Source organism: Trichosurus vulpecula, chromosome 3 (assembly GCF_011100635.1).
Source record: "Trichosurus vulpecula isolate mTriVul1 chromosome 3, mTriVul1.pri, whole genome shotgun sequence".
Taxonomy (NCBI): domain Eukaryota; kingdom Metazoa; phylum Chordata; class Mammalia; order Diprotodontia; family Phalangeridae; genus Trichosurus; species Trichosurus vulpecula.
This window is the reverse complement of record NC_050575.1, coordinates 96,583,147-96,598,586: the sequence shown is the minus strand read 5'-3', so window position 1 is coordinate 96,598,586 and position 15,440 is coordinate 96,583,147. Positions and strand designations below refer to the sequence as shown.

Genomic DNA, 15,440 nt, shown 5'->3' with positions numbered 1-15,440 from the left:
TAGGAAGCTTGCTGTATTCACCTATGAAGAATAACCTCCTTTGTATTGTTTGAAAAGCAGTCAATGTATACCCCAGTTGTGTGTATGCATTTTCCCCATTACACAATGAACTCCAAGAGGGAAAAGCCCATCTAAATTGTATCTCCCTCAGGTCCAAGGACAGTGTTCTGCACAAGCTTAGTACATAAGTGTCTGCTCAATAAAAATGAGGAGATGGTGACATAACACAATGACATAGAGGAAGAAAGGCCTTTTCAACAAGCACGTGGGTTTGGTTATTCACTTTATTATGCAAAACTTCACAGTCCTTTGCTTTCCAGAGCTGCAACCTCTTTCACTGTACTGTTTCATTTCCCAGGCTGCAGCTCTGACCATCTTCCCTTGGCCCTGGGCTTGGTTCAAGAGGTAGATGGAAAAGCCATCTCAGAACCAGGAATTCCTGCTGGCCCACCGACCCCTACTCTGATACTAGGTCCTACAAGCGGAGATGAGACAGCAGCATTTATGTCTCTCCTCTGAGAGCCCCTACTGCCCCAAGCCCAAGCAGAGGACAAAAGCAGGGATGAGCACTCAATATTAACAGCTTCCTTTCACTGCTGTGGGGCTCAGAGCTGGCATGGGGAGGCCTCATCCATGGGCAGGAGACAGCAACTAAGGCCCAGTCACAGACCGGATAAGCCAGGCTTTTCTCCTTCCCTCCCTCTACTTCATCCTCCGAGCTGAGTTGACTCCAGGCCATAGTCCCCAAGTTCTTGTCACTTGCCCCAAGTTGGGCTAGAAACAAAATGTACGAAAATACTTTAAAATTATTTCTTTCAAATAGGTTAAGAAATAAGGTTGGTGGGTTTTTTTTGTACAATCTCCAAGTAGAAAAGTTCACATTACTGCCTGAACCCCTGGAGCAGGCTTCCCTTCTCCCTCACCCAATCTTCTTTCCCCACACCAAATCAGTAGAAACGCTTGTTCCTCTCCTGTCGCTTCTGAAACACCACAGCTCCCACCACAGCACACACGATGATCCCCAATAGGGCACAGAGCAGCAGCAGGAACACTTTCCAACCTGTCAGGGGGCTACTTCGGAAGTTCCCTGTGGGGTCGTCCACGTTGTCTGAGGAAGCAGAGGAGAGACTGAGAGCAGGGCACCAGGAGGAAGCCATTCCCCAGCCCCCTCTCAGATGCAATGTATCCCCTGGAAAGCCGAGGTGAGCCAAATCATACAGCTGGAGGCTGGGACGGGGTCCTCCAGAGGGCACAAGAGTAACTAGACCTTCCTCTAAAGTTTCCCTTCAGGCACAGACATGACCTTGACTTTTTTTTTCTTTGGGCAGGGCAACTGGGGTTAAGTGACTTGCCCAGGGTCACACAGCTAGTACGTGTCAAGGGTCTGAGGCCGGATTTGAACTTAGGTCATCCTGACTCCAGGGCTGGTGCTCTACTCACCGCGCCATGTAGCTGCCCCTGACCTTGACTTACTGAAGGCTATATTTGCCAATGTAGGGGAAGCTCTGAAAGGTCCCACAAAGTGAGAAAGGTTTTAAGGATGGGCCCAGTGATGGATTGTGTTGTCACTCAAGAATGAGCCTACATGAAGGTGGAGAGGCTCGGATTGGGGAGGACTTACTAAAGCTGAACTGTTTTGTTTACATTCCTACATGGAAAGATGATGTGTATAATTCATGAGACCTCAGTATTAGGGTAGCCGAAGGGAATATACATATATATATATATATATATATATATATATATATATATATATATATATATATAGAGAGAGAGAGAGAGAGGAGAGAGAGAGAGAGAGAGAGAGAGACAGAGGGCACAGGGTGAGTTGAATATGAAGCGATGCTATCTAAAAAAATAAAATCAAATTAAGGGATGAGAGAAGAATATATTGAGGAGGGAGAAAGGGAAAGATAGAATGCGTTAAATTATCTCGCATAGTAGTGGCAAGAAGTAGCAGCTCTGTTGGGAGGGAAGAGGGGGCAGGTAAGGGGGAATGAGTGAATCTTGCTCTCATCAGATTTGACCTGAGGAGGGAATAACATACACACTCAATTGGGTATCTTACCCCATAGGAAAGAAGGAAGGAGATAAAAAAAGGGGGGACGATAGAAGGGAGAGCAGAAAGGGGGAGGAGGTAATCAAAAGCAAACACTTTTGAAAAGGGACAGCGTCAAGGGAGAAAACTGAATAAAGGGGGATAGGATAGGAAGGAGCAAAATATAGTTAGTCTTTCACAATATGAGCATTGTGGAATGGTTTTGCATAATGATACATGTGTGGCCTATGTTGAATTGCTTGCCTTCTTAGGGAGGGTGGGTGGGGAAGGAAAAGAGGAGAGAATTTGGAACTCAAAGTTTTAAAAGAAGATATTCAAAAAAAAGTTTTTGTATGCAACTAAGAAATAAGATATACAGGCAATATAAACATCTATCTTGCCTTACAAGAAAGTAAGGGAAAAGGGGATGGGGGGGAGTGGGGTGACAGAAGGGAGAGCTGACTGGGGAACAGGGCAATCAGAATATATGCCACCTTGGAGTAGGGGGGAGGGTAGAAATGGGGAGAAAATTTGTAATTCAAACTCTTGCGAAAATTAATGCTGAAAACTAAAAATATTAAATAAGTAAATAATGATTTAAACTCAAAAAAAAAAAAAAAGAAAGAAAAGGTGGAGAGGCTCATTACCAGAGGGCTGGCTATGATGGGATAAATTTTTCTGACCAAAGCAATTCAATCCATTTACCAAGGCTGGGTCGAATGGGAAGGGAAGGGGGGAATTGGACCCCCACATATATGGTCATGGATCCGTTAAGAATTCACAATAAAATCATGGATTTGGAGCTAGAAGGGAGCTCAAGAGGCTCATTTTACAGATGAGGAAACTGAGGCCCACAGAGTGGTTCACCCAAGTTCACACAGGTAATAAGTAAGCAGCAGAGATTAGAACCCAGACCCCCTGACTCCAAATGCAGAGTTCTTTCTCCCACCTCATAGGCTCACTCGCTGTCAGAATCCATGGCATCACTACCCCCCAGCCTCCCCTCAGTGGTCACACTGCAGTTTCTATTGTTCTAGCCAAAGCCACAGCTTCTTAGCTAAAGGTCCCAGGAGCGTGCTGGGACCTCCCAGACTAGGCTGGAGACGCACCTTTGGGAGACTTGAGGAAGCTGACACTGGGCTCAATCTTGGTCCAGTCAATGTTATCCTCTTCTGGAGTGTGTTCCACCATCAGCTGGAATAACTTCATTGAGATGATATCATGATTGTCTGTAGGACGAGGACATACAGTGAACCAGTCTGAAGCTCCTTCCTGTAAATGTACCTACCTACCCATCTAATGGGACCAGCAGACTCTGGCCTATTTTGTGCCCTGAACACTTTCTGTTATGTTACCACGCCTTTATTAATAGTTCCCTGTCCCTGAAATGTCACCTTTTGGAATTTCCACCTATCTTTGACAACCCAATTCAAATGCCATCTGTTAAGTTCTCCTGCAGCCTAGCCCTATTAGCCCTCATTCTTTCTGTCAGCACAGGAATTGCAGAATTCAACCAAATTCCAAGTGAATCTCACAGCTGGAAGGGATCTTAGGTCATCACGTACAAGCCTTACTTCAAGCATGAATCTGGTCTACAGCGTCTCCAATGACAGCATATCTAGCTTTTGCTCCAATAATTTCACTGGCTGAGATCTCACTGCCTTCCTAAGAAGCTAATTTTGCGCAGGCTTTTGACGGTTCTAACTACTATGAAGTCATTCTACATACAAAGCTGCAATTTGCCTCCCCATTACTCTCCTCAGTGGCACTGCTTCTGCTCTCTGGGATCAAGCAGAACAAGTCTAATCTATCCATTAGACCTTCAGCTAACAGGAGTACAGTGAAAAGTTCAACCACCATCTTTTCAATACTTGCCTTCTCTGTAACGCAGCTCTGCCACAGCATTGGCACAAACTGAGCTTGCCTACAAGCTCACCCTGAAACCTCCCAACCTTTCCCACGTGAGTTACTGCTGAGCACATTTTTCCACAGCTTGAACTTGCTATCAAGAAAATCAACTGCAGAACAGGATTGTACATTTAGCCCCATTAAATCTCATCTCAGTAGATTTGGATGATCCTTCTGGGTTGTCCAAACATATCCAAGTCATATCCGTGTCATCTGTAAATGTGGTAAACGTTCCATGTATTTCTTCATGCAAATCATTAATAAATTGCCACTCAATGTCCTTCCTGACATCAGCCCAATACTCATCACTCTTTGGGTCTGGTCTTTCAACCAGTGCTGAGATCAATTTATTAACCAGCTCATAGTTTTCCATCTTAACAAGGATATCTTTGCCATAGGATGCTCCCTTCAAACATACTGCTGAAATACAGGTAGGCTAGGTCTATGGCATCTTGCTAGTCCAACCATCTAGTAACCTTAGCAAGACTGAAGATGGCCTTAATGAGGCATGGAATCCCAGATCTCAGAACTCGTCAAGTCCCAAGGCATCCCATTCCATTTTTGAAAAGCTCTCATTGTCAGCAAGTTTTTCCTTAAATCAAGTGCAAATTTCACTTTTCTACAAGTTCCACCCACTGCTCATTTGGGCCCAGGCAGAATTTAATGTAACTGAAGATAGCAACCATGCCTTTTCCTATTTCTTCTCTCCTCCAGGTTAAACATCTCTAGTTCCTTCAACTGATTTTTGATGCCTACCACAACTTTGCAACTGATGTGGCACCCAGAACTAACCACAATGCTCCAAATGTGGTCTGGCCAACTCAGAGCACAGTGGTCCTCCTATGTTCTTGCTTGTCTTGACTGAACCTAAGAAAGGAGTCAGAAAAGTTGATGCCCTGTTGCCCTGCTGACTCGCACAAAGCTGGCCTCAGTTGGCACTAAAACCCCCAAATCTTTTTCACACAAACAAATGTCTAGCTTGTGCCTCCCCTATCCTGCACTTAGGAAGAAGCTAGGAGTCTGCCAGCCTGGAAGCTCCTTGTTGACTCTTTATGATACTTTATGGTGACGAAAGTCATCCCCCCTTCCGTAATACCCTCCCCTCCATGCACACGCACACGCACATGCACACGCGTACACACACACACACACACGTACACACACACACACACACACTGGAACCAGACACTGAAGCTGCCCCAAACTACTCCATGCCTCACTGGAAGACATTCTCACGAAAACCTCTCAGTCCACTCAGCCCCCCAGGTTCTCACCAGAAAGGTCGCCCGTGCCAGCTGAGGCACCAAAGTAGTAACCAGTGGGTAGCTGCACTCCGGAAATGTCAATACAGTTCTTCCACTCATTCTTATCTTCCACATCTGTCATCACCTAGGGTACAGAGATGAAAGATAAGGAGAAAGCTTGCTGTCATTCTAGCACAGTCCTCCTTTGGCTTTCTAACACCAATCCTAGACTCAAGTTGCCAATGCCCAGCTCCTAAAAGGAAGTCCATGAGAGTACATCCTGCTCACCGTCAGACGGCCTCGAGAGTAGCGCACAGCCAGGAAAGTATCATGATTTTGGTTGCGGAAGTCAGCTGTGCAGCCTGCCAGTTCTGTCCATCTTCCATCCTTGCTGTGATCATATGTCAGGGAGCCATTGTTCACCATCACTGATATATATGGAAATACGCGCTGGAGGCAGAGACAGAGACACTGTCATTCCATTGCCTGAGCCACTGGTTCCCTACCCAAAAAGGAAATAAAGAGTTCAGCCCAAAGTCAAGGCATCAGCATGGGACAGCGGAAAGAACACTGTATTCACAAAGGACAAGGACTGAAATATCCACTCGGACACTCAGTGCCAGTGTAACTATGGTCAAGTCATTTTGTCTCTCTGGGCCTCGGTTTCCTCATCTATAAAAGGAAGAGGGTCCCCTTCAGCTCTCCATCTAGAAGGCTCTAGAAGGCTGGACTAGATGGATTTCTAAGTCTAAAATCCTGTGATTCAATAGGAAATAATTCTACTCAGAGATGAGGCAGAAGGTCTGGACTGACTGACTGGGGGCCTGGCTCTCCCACAACATATCCTAATTCTACTCTTCAAGTACACCTAGGATCACACCTCAGTAGCTTCATCATTGGGGTATGTGTCCAGGAAAATGGCCAATCCATGGAAGTTGTCCTTGCTTCCAAACACAGGACCTAGAGCAGATAGAAAGGAGAGTTCCAATCCCATAGTTTAAAACGATGTCTTACTCCCCAAGAAAAGAAGTCACTAGCAGAGTAGAGAGACGACCCTATTACTTTCTATGCTCCCCAACCAGCAAGGAATATACTCATTGGTTACCAACAAACCCTTCCCCATATCACCTCTTTCATCCCTCCAAGAAGGATGATGCTGGCCCAGTATACTGGACTTTCCTCTATTAATGCAATGAGTGCATGGCTATAACCTTTGGGCTTATCCAGGGAGGACCACCATTCCTGGGGTTGAAGGTAAAGGAATGACACACTTGCTGCTGTACGGGGGTGTTCTGGTCATGTTAACTCCACCTGGCATAAGGCGGTCCCTGGTGTACCACAGAGCAAAGCCATCTCCATGGAGGCTCTTCTTCCCAAGGCCGTGGACTTTGAAATGGACGTGCATCTCCCAATCCTTGAGGAAGCAGGGCTGGTAGAGAACAGAGACTGTCAGTGCTGGCCACAGTCCTACAAACCACTGGGCTTTAAGTTCCTGAGGGGCAGGGGCCAGTGATCACTCTTTTGGCTTTTTAATTCCCTACCACTACTGCAATAACTTTGTTGCTCAGTGGGTCTAGTGCTCACGATCCCAAAGACATCTTGGTATACTTTGATGTTTCTGAACCGTAACACCAAATCAGAACTGGGCCTCACAGCACCTCTGCTTCTATCCCCACAAAATATGATGTGGTACAGTCATATGGAAGGATAAAGAATGATATTGTGCAAAAAGCACTGGAATTGCAACCAGGAAACCTGAATATGACTCCCAGCCCTGCAAGTTACTAGCTACGTATCCTTCGACCAGTCACCTTCCCTCTGTGGGCCTCAGTTTTCCCAGCTGTAAAATAATCATGGGGTTAGATTAGATATCTCTAAAGGTCCTGCCCAGCTCTAAACTCCAAGGTTCTCTGACTTTTGACACAACATGCAACTTCTTAGGGCCTTAGATTTTTCATCAATGAAATACAAAGGTCAGTGGGATTTGGACCACTGAGGCCTCTTCTTATTCTAAGGTCTGGAATTCTGGGTGTGAACACTTGCGCACAAGGACCAAGCTTTGTCACTGGTGTGCCAAGGAGCTCACAAGAGATAGTATGGACTACCCAAAAGAAATTCGGGCTTTACAAGGTCTTGGTGCTACAAAGCCCATGCTCTGGGAGGACTGCTCAGTTTACACAACTGCAACATAAAGCAGAACCCACAGGCATAGAGAAGCATGCTGGCAAATAGTTAAAGTCCTCTCTAGCGGTCAGGAAATTGCATAGTGAAACCAATGTGGCAACACACAGACAGGCCTACAACTATAAACACACACAGGAACAAACCGAGGCCCAATTACAAAACAATGAGCTAATATAAAGTGATGCTTTTTAGCAATTTAGGCATCTGTCATCTAAGATAGCGTTTGCTGGCAGAACTGCAAACTGCTCCAACAGTCCTGGAGAGCAATTTGAACTATGCCCAAAGGGCCATAAAACTGTGCATACCCTTTGATCCAGCAACACCACTACTAGGTCTGTATCCCAAAGGGATCATAAAAACAAGAAAACGACCCATGTGTACAGAACTATTTATAGCAGCTCTTTTTGTGGCAGCAAAGAATTGGAAATTGAGGGGATGCCCATCAACTGGGGAATGGCTGAACAAGTTGTAGTTTATAATTGTGATGGAATACTATCGTGCTATAAGAAATGATGAATAGGTTAGTTTCAGAAAAATCTGGGAAATCTTATTTGAACTGAAACATAGCGAAGTGAGCAGAATCAGGAGAACATCGTACTTAGTAATAGCAGTATTCTAACAATGATCAATTGTGAAAGACTTAGCTTCTCTAATCGATACAATGATCAATGACAATTCCAAAGGAATTAATGAAAAATGATGAAAATGCTTTCCAGAGAGAGAGAGAGAGAGAGAACTGATGAACTCTGATGGTGGATTGAAGCATACTTTTTTTATTTTATTTTTCTTGCTTTTTTGGTGGTGGTGGTGTGGCAACATGGCTAATGTGGAAATATGTTTTGCATTATTTCAAATATATAACTGATACCCTACTGCTTGTCTTATCAATGGGTGGGGGAGGGTCTAGAGGAATTTAGGGTTCAAAATGTAAAAAAAAAAAGTTAAAGAAAAAAAAATTTAACAATTAGACTGCCAGTTAGAGGTAGCTCCAATACTCTCCTGCATTTCCTCCACTGCTGAGTGCCGGGCAGCTAATCCATCATGGGGCGGCCAGGCCTTAAACCTTAATCTCTAGAGGTTATTTGGGAAATGGCTAGAAAAAGCGTTTCCTGTTTTATTGTTTGTTCCTGATCGTTTCACTCTGAGCTTCTATTTTAAGTAAGTTGTCATTTTATTTGGGGGGGAAAATACGTGTTTTCTAAATGCCAGTCAAGGGATCAGCTCACAGCCAAGTTATGCTGGTCCACAAAACTATTACTCCCTTATTTCTCAAAACCCAACTGTTAAAAAAAAAATAAAACAAAATATGACATCTTCCCTACATCCTGCTTCTTCTTCCACACCCAGCTTTAACTCTCAGTTCTAGCATAACGTGGAGGTTGAAAAGCACTTGCACAGAATTAGTATTAGTACAAAATCAGAACTAGTGCAGAGCTTACCAGGTAAACTCTGGGATGAGAGAAAGCGTCATTGAGGCCTGGAGGAAGAAAGACTTAAGGTTTCTTCAGAGCAGTAGGAACTTGAAGGACAAAGGTGTTTGGGGGATGGGGAATACTAAGAGAGGGTATGCTGAAGTAGCTTTTAGGTGTCCGTATTGGTGTTAATTGCTAACTTCTTAATATACAGGGCAATGCCCTACTACAAATTTTGAAGGGAGCTAATGAAGAGGCAGAAGCAGCTAAATGGCTCAATGGATAGAGCTCTGAGCCTGGATTTGGGAAGACCCAAGTTCAATTCCAGCCTCAGACCCTAGTTGTGTGACCTTGGGCAAGTCATTTAACCTCAGCTTGCCTTAATCCACTGGAGAAGGAAATGGCAAACCACTCCAGTATGTTTGCCAAGAAAACCCCATGATAGGATCACAAAGAGTCAGATACAACCAACCAACAACACACCAAGGCACTGCTGGGAAAGAAAAATTAATATGGCAAAGCATTCAAGGAACAGACAGTGCAGGACGGGGCAAGCCTTAACAGTGGACTAGGCTAGAATTTCAGAGCTAGAGGGCATATAAGAAATCACGTAGTCCAACACTCTTATCACACGGAGAGACAAACTGTGTCCCATAAAGAGAATATGACTTGGCAAAGGGCTTACAGCTAATTAGAGTCAGGTCTCAAAGGTCTATACTGCCTACCCAGTGCCTTTCCCATTACACTTTGCTGCCTCTCATACATGAGGTAATGCCACCCCCCCCAAAATATGAGTCGAAGTTAAACTAAATTTCTTGCTTCGAGAAGGGAGGACAAGGTAAATGGGGTAGAAGGACTGGAAGGAGAGACTGAGAGAAACTATAAACTGTTGACTTCACCACATGTAGATCAGATATGAAGTATAACATCTGCTGTAAATAAAGCATGATGTGGAATAAGACTGAGGGAAAGAACATGTGTCCTCCTGTATGAGTTTTCCTCAAAGAGTTGGATGTATTCCCGCACCTGACCCCCTACCATTCACCCCCACCCCCTTCCTCTTTTCCATCATCATCTCCCACAGGTTCGAATATCGTCTCTACGTAGCTTTCATTTCTCCACTGAGCTCCATTCCCACATCAGCAAATTCTTCCTGGACAAGATCTACCCAGATGTACCATAGGCATCTCAGATTCACCAAGTCCAAAAGGAACCACCACTCTTCCTGAGAGTCATGCTCAGTTCTCTACTATTCTTTTCTCCCAAAGCCATGGTTGCTAATTCATGTTGCTGCTACCTTCACAACACTTCTGGAATCCATTCCTCCATCTATACTCACAAAATCATCACTTCAATTTAGGTGCTTAACACCTTTTGCCTGGACTACTGCAACAGCCTCCTAATGGGTCTCTCTACCTGTGGTTTCTTCTCTTTCTAGTCCACCCCCTCCATATAGCAGCCAACAGACATTCCGAAAGCACATGAAAAAGCTTCAGTGCCTCTGTATTGATTCTACAAACTCCTTTATTTGGTATTTTAGACCCCTTATATTCTGGCCCCAAATTAACATCTTATTATCCCTCCCACCTATACCCACACAATCTACATTATAGCCGAATTGGCTTACCTGCTACTCCTCACAGGTAACATACTATCTATCTCCCACCTACATTCTTTTGCATGAGCTGGCTGGCATGCCCAGAATGCTCTCCCTACTCAATTCCATCTCAGAATTCCCAGCTCCCTTCGTGACTGAGCTCAGGTATTACTTTCTATATACCACCTTTCCTGATCTTGTTAGTACTCAACCCATGACTCTGTATTTCCTTAGTATGTATCTTATATGTAAATACCTGTGAACATGTTGTTTTCCTCAGTAGGCTATAAAAAGGAATTGTTTTATTTTTATCTCTACCATATTCCTAGTACCTGGCACTTAGTGTATCTGTCACTAGAATCACTATAAGTTGAGGAAAGAGGTTCTCTTCCTAAGTGACACTACCTCTGGAGTAGAAAGTGGGAAACAGTGGATCAATGGGAGATGACCTTAAGTAAGCCACTTAGCCTCCTACTCTGTTGTGAGATTAGACTGGCTGATATCTAAAACTCCTTTATAGCTCTGACATTGTACATTCTAACTTTTTGTGACCACATGAAAGCTTCAAGTGGGGAAGCTATTATAAATGTTCTACAAAGGAAACCTGGATGTGAAAGGGATGAATGAGATGAGTTGTAAATAGAGGCATGGAGAGATAGTGACAGCAGGGCACTCATGGTTATGTTTGAACTCAGTGGAGAAGAGCTAGAAGATGAAGCCGAGGGAGGAAACTGGGCAGGTAGCCAAAGTTCCAGTATAGGAATCAAAGGATTAGGAAGAGTTAGCTCTTCTCAGGGTGGGGCCCCAGCCAAAGCGTGCCCTGCCACAAAGTTCTCATTTCATTCTCTAGTTTCCTCAAAGCAGTGCTTATGAATGCTCATTTTGAGGTTTTACCCTGACAAGGAACCGTCAGAAATATGATCGCAGGGAAGCAGGGTATGATATCAGCATTATAAAAGATACGTGCAAAGCCAAGGCCTCATTATCACAAACTAGACTATTCATGTATTTGGCACCCTTCCTTTAAGCAGTGCCACCCTAACAGGAAGATTTCACCCACTTCCTTGAGTCCTAAGGGATTTCCAGACTGTACAAGCTCCTCACAGTCACAGAACTCCTCCTTTATGAATGACGTCTCTTGGCTAACCCAGAAAAGGGAAAACGGAAGACAGTACTTTCCCTAAGCCATGGGACTTGCGATGTCAAAAAAGAAAAACCCGTTTGCTCCCTATCCACAGCCTGGTGCTGAAAATTACCTGGTGGTTCCAGATAGAGCCCTCTTTGCTAGGCTCATCGGGGGTCAGGCGGATGTACTGGCTGGTAAGCATGGTGCTGCCCTGGAAATCCCAGAGGGGCATGGAGCTGGATCCAACCCCTACAGAGCGGACAGAGAGTAGGTTGAGAGATACCGAATCTGGGGAATCCGAGAGTGGGGGCGGGGAGAGAAGGCTCCGGGTGGTCAATGGGCCAGACTGAGGACGGAGGAACGGCGAAAAGTCCTAAGGGAAAGCCGGAGAGGGGCCGGCTGGGAGAGTGCTGGCCCAGGCAAGTTTGGAGGCCCATGGGAACTTTCCCAGCAATACTGGGACCCCGTCCCATCCCCTCCACCAAGCTCGAGGATCAGATCCGGCGGCCCCAGGGTTTCCCTTCCTTCCCCTCCCCTGCCTCGGGCCACGCCCCCGTCCCCTCCCCCCTTGCTCACCCTGGTAGGGTTTAATCAGCGAGTGCTCGCGCTTCAGGTGCTCATTGTTGCCGTTGGTGATGTCGGAAGCCGCAGGTTGGGGAGCGGATGCGACCAATAAAAGCAGCAGCAACAGAAGAACCGGCGGAAAAGGGCTCAGGCTCCCCGCCATCCGCGAGCTATGGCAGCCCCAGCGCCAGCCCCAACCTGTGCCCAGCTTGGCTGCTGCCCCAGCCGCCATCCTCCTCGACTCTCCCTAACTTCCGTCAGCTGTACTTCCGCCTTCCGGGAGCATTCTCCAATAACTTCCGGCCGGAAACAAAAGGAAGAGGTGCTGCTGGAAAACAGAATAGGCGGGTTCCGCAGCTACAAGCCAAAAACCTGGCGGACTGAATTTCTCTGATGCCTCTAGTTTCCTTCCTCTTCCAGAAAAGTATGAAAATCTGGCCTTCCCGGCTTCTTGAGGGGGTGGGGGAGGAACCTCTACAAGACAAAACCTTAGCCAATGATGGAGGAGCACGTTTAGTGCCGAATCCAATAAAGAAGCAGAAGGCGTATCTTCAGAGTCGCGGGAGCCTTAGGTGCCGGACTACACAGGATTCTCTCTCCCAGCAGGCAGCGCGCCGAGGGGGGACTTTTGGGACTAGTAGTCCAAGTGAGCGGCGTTCCCCCGCCGAACAGCAGGAGGAAGAGGATGCGTTCACCAATTAACTTAAGACTCCGCAGAACCTCAGTCTACCCACTCTATCTCCAGCGCTGAATAGGATCGCTTCTCCGAGCCGCGCAGCATCCGGAAGGAGCCCGTCAAATGCAATCCCTAATGCTGTCATCCCAGTCCCTAGTTCCATGTCCATACTTCAGCCCCGCCCCCAGCCCAACCTCGGTGCTTTAGCCCCACCCCCTGCTCCGCTCCGCGCTTTGGCTCCCTTAGTCCCACCCCTTGCTCCACCCCTTGTTTTGGCTCCCTTAGTGGCGCCCCTAGCTCTATCTCCTTTTTTAAGTCATTCTTTAGCTCCGCCTCTGACTCCAACCCCGCGCTTCAGCCCTGCCCCTAGCTCCTCCGTAGTTTAGCCTCTCCAGCCCCACCTCCGCCACACCCGCAAACGTTGTCAGCTCCGCCCTAGCCCCGCCCCTTCCCAAACTCGCCGCTGCTCTTTTGCCTTCCTTCCTTCCTCCCTCCAGCACCAAACCCACCTAAAACCTTCTCCACCCGCCCCCACACCCTACCCAAATTCATCCCTCACCCTCCTCATCATTGATCCTCTAATGACTCCTTAGGTATGCTCAGCATCCCTCCACCACTCTGTCATTTAATAGTTTCTTTTGCCGGTCCCTTAATGCTGTGAGAATGTAGAAGCTGGGCTAACAACTGGCAGAGAAGGCCAGAAAGGGAATTAATGGATTAAAAAAAAATTTAACAACAATTTTTGTAGTGTCAAAGGGAAGTGTGTATCCATAAATGCTGGAGAATGGCTGGACAAATTGTGGCATATGAATGTAATTTGTAAGTCAATAAACACTTATTAAGCATTTATTACGTACTATGTACCAAGCACTGTACTAAGAGCTGGGGATACAAAAAAAGGCCAAAGACAATGCCTGCCCTCAAGGAGTCCACGATCTAATGGAAGAGACATGGCAAACATATATGTACAGAAAAGCTATTTATAGGGTAAACAGAACGTAATTAAAAGAATTAAGAGGGGTTGGAAGACGCTGCCTATATAGAAGATGGGATTTTAGTGAAGACTTAAAGGAAGCCAGAGAGGTTAATAGGCTGAGGTGGGGAGTATTCAGGCATGGGGGCAGCATGAGAAAATGCTTAGAGCTTAGAGATGGAGTGTTTCGTTCACGGAACAGCCCAGAGGCCAGTGTCTCCGAATTGAAGAATACAAAGCAAGGTATAAAAAGACTTGGAAAGGTAGGAGAAAAAGGACTTTGAACACCAAACAGAGGATTGTGTATTTCACCCTAGAGGCAATTAGAGAGCTGTAGGGGGTGGTGGTGGGGGTGGGGGTGACGTTGTTAGACCTGTGCTTTAAAAAAAATCACTTTCGTGGCTGAATAGAGGATGGATTACAGTGGGGAGAGATTGAGGCAGGTTCACTAACAGGCTACTGCAGTAATCAGCCCTGGAGTGGTGGCAGTGTCATAGGAGAGAAGGGGGTGTATTGAGAGATGTTGCAAAGGTGAAACAGACAGGCTTTGGCAGCAGTTTGAATATGGGAGGGTGAGAGATAGTGAAGAATCCAGGATGACTCCTAGTTTCAAGTCTGAGGGACTGAGAGAATGGTACTGTCTTTATAATAATAAGGAAGGTGGTGGTGGTGGTGGTGGTGATGGTGGGGAAGATAATGAGTTCAGTTTTGGACATGTTTTAAGATGTCTACTGAATATCTAGTTCAATATGTCTAAAAAGCAGTTGGAGATGGAAGACTGAAGGTCAGCAGAGATTAGATTAGAGCAGGATAGGTAGATTTAAGAATTGTCGGCAGAGAAATGGTAATTAAATCCACGGGAGCTGATGAGATCATCGAGTGAAGTAGTATAGAGGGAAAAGAGAAGAGGGCCCAAGACAGAGCCCTGAGGGACACCTAGGGTTAGCAAGAATAATCTGGAAGAGGATCCAGCAAAATAGACAGGGAAGGAGTGGTCAGATAAGTAGGAGGAGAATCAGGAAAGAGAGGTGTCCAAAAGACCTAGAGAGAAGAGAATGCCAAGAAGAAGAGAAGAGCAGTGTCAAAGGCTGCAGAGAGGTTAAGGAGAATGGGTACTGAGATAACAGATATGAAGAATTCAGAGACACTTGAAAAGAATTGCATGAACTGATAGAAAGTGGAGTGAACATAACCAATAGAACAATTTACACGATAATCATAATAGCATTAAGGAAAAGAACTTTGAAAGACACCAGAACTCTGGCCAATGCAATTGACTAATCCTGATTTCTGGGAGCTAGGTATCCCAGTGGATAGAGCTTCAGCCCTTGAGTCAGGAGGACCTGAGTTCAAATGTGGCCTCAGACACTAGCTGTGTGACTCACTTAACCTTGTTTGCCTCAGTTTCCTCATCTGTATAATGATCTGGAAAAGGAAATGGCAAACCACTCCAGTATCTTTGCCAAGAAAACTCCAAATCCAGTCACAAAGAGTTGGACACAACTGAACCGACTCAACAAATCCTAATTTTAGAGTTCAGACCATGAAGAATGAGGCATACATTTTCAGACATAGCCAATAGGTTGGTTTGTTTTGCTTCATAGTATTCTTTTGTTTTAAAGAAGAGGGGTGGTAAGTCACTGGGAAGTGACAGTGATGTTCAAAAGGGCACCCACAAAATCTTTTTAAAAGGAAGAATGGGCCCAATACAACAATAT

The 15,440-nt window shown here is 45.7% G+C and overlaps 1 protein-coding gene across 1 annotated transcript; it reads right to left on the bottom strand.

The window, feature by feature from the left end:
• Positions 1–266: 266 nt before the first annotated feature.
• LMAN2 (lectin, mannose binding 2) lies at positions 267–12,949 on the bottom strand. The gene is made up of 8 exons (XM_036751905.1): positions 12,086–12,949; positions 11,640–11,758; positions 6,502–6,619; positions 6,071–6,150; positions 5,479–5,640; positions 5,221–5,335; positions 3,148–3,267; positions 267–1,108 (listed from the first exon to the last, which is right to left on the bottom strand). The coding sequence occupies exons 1-8, from the start codon at positions 12,303–12,305 to the stop codon at positions 948–950; spliced, it is 1,095 nt and encodes a 364-aa protein (XP_036607800.1). The 5' UTR covers positions 12,306–12,949; the 3' UTR covers positions 267–947.
• Between the last annotated feature and the right edge of the window lie 2,491 nt (positions 12,950–15,440).

Coding starts and splice junctions, on each gene's coding strand:
- LMAN2 (XM_036751905.1), bottom strand. CDS start 12,305: ATGGCGGCTGGGGCAGCAGCCAAGCTGGGCACAGGTTGGGGCTGGCGC. Junction 6,151..6,501: donor CAGGGACCGCCTTATGCCAG/GTGGAGTTAACA, acceptor TATCTGCTCTAG/GTCCTGTGTTTGGAAGCAAG. Junction 1,109..3,147: donor CTTCCTCAAGTCTCCCAAAG/GTGCGTCTCCAG, acceptor CTGCTTCCTCAG/ACAACGTGGACGACCCCACA.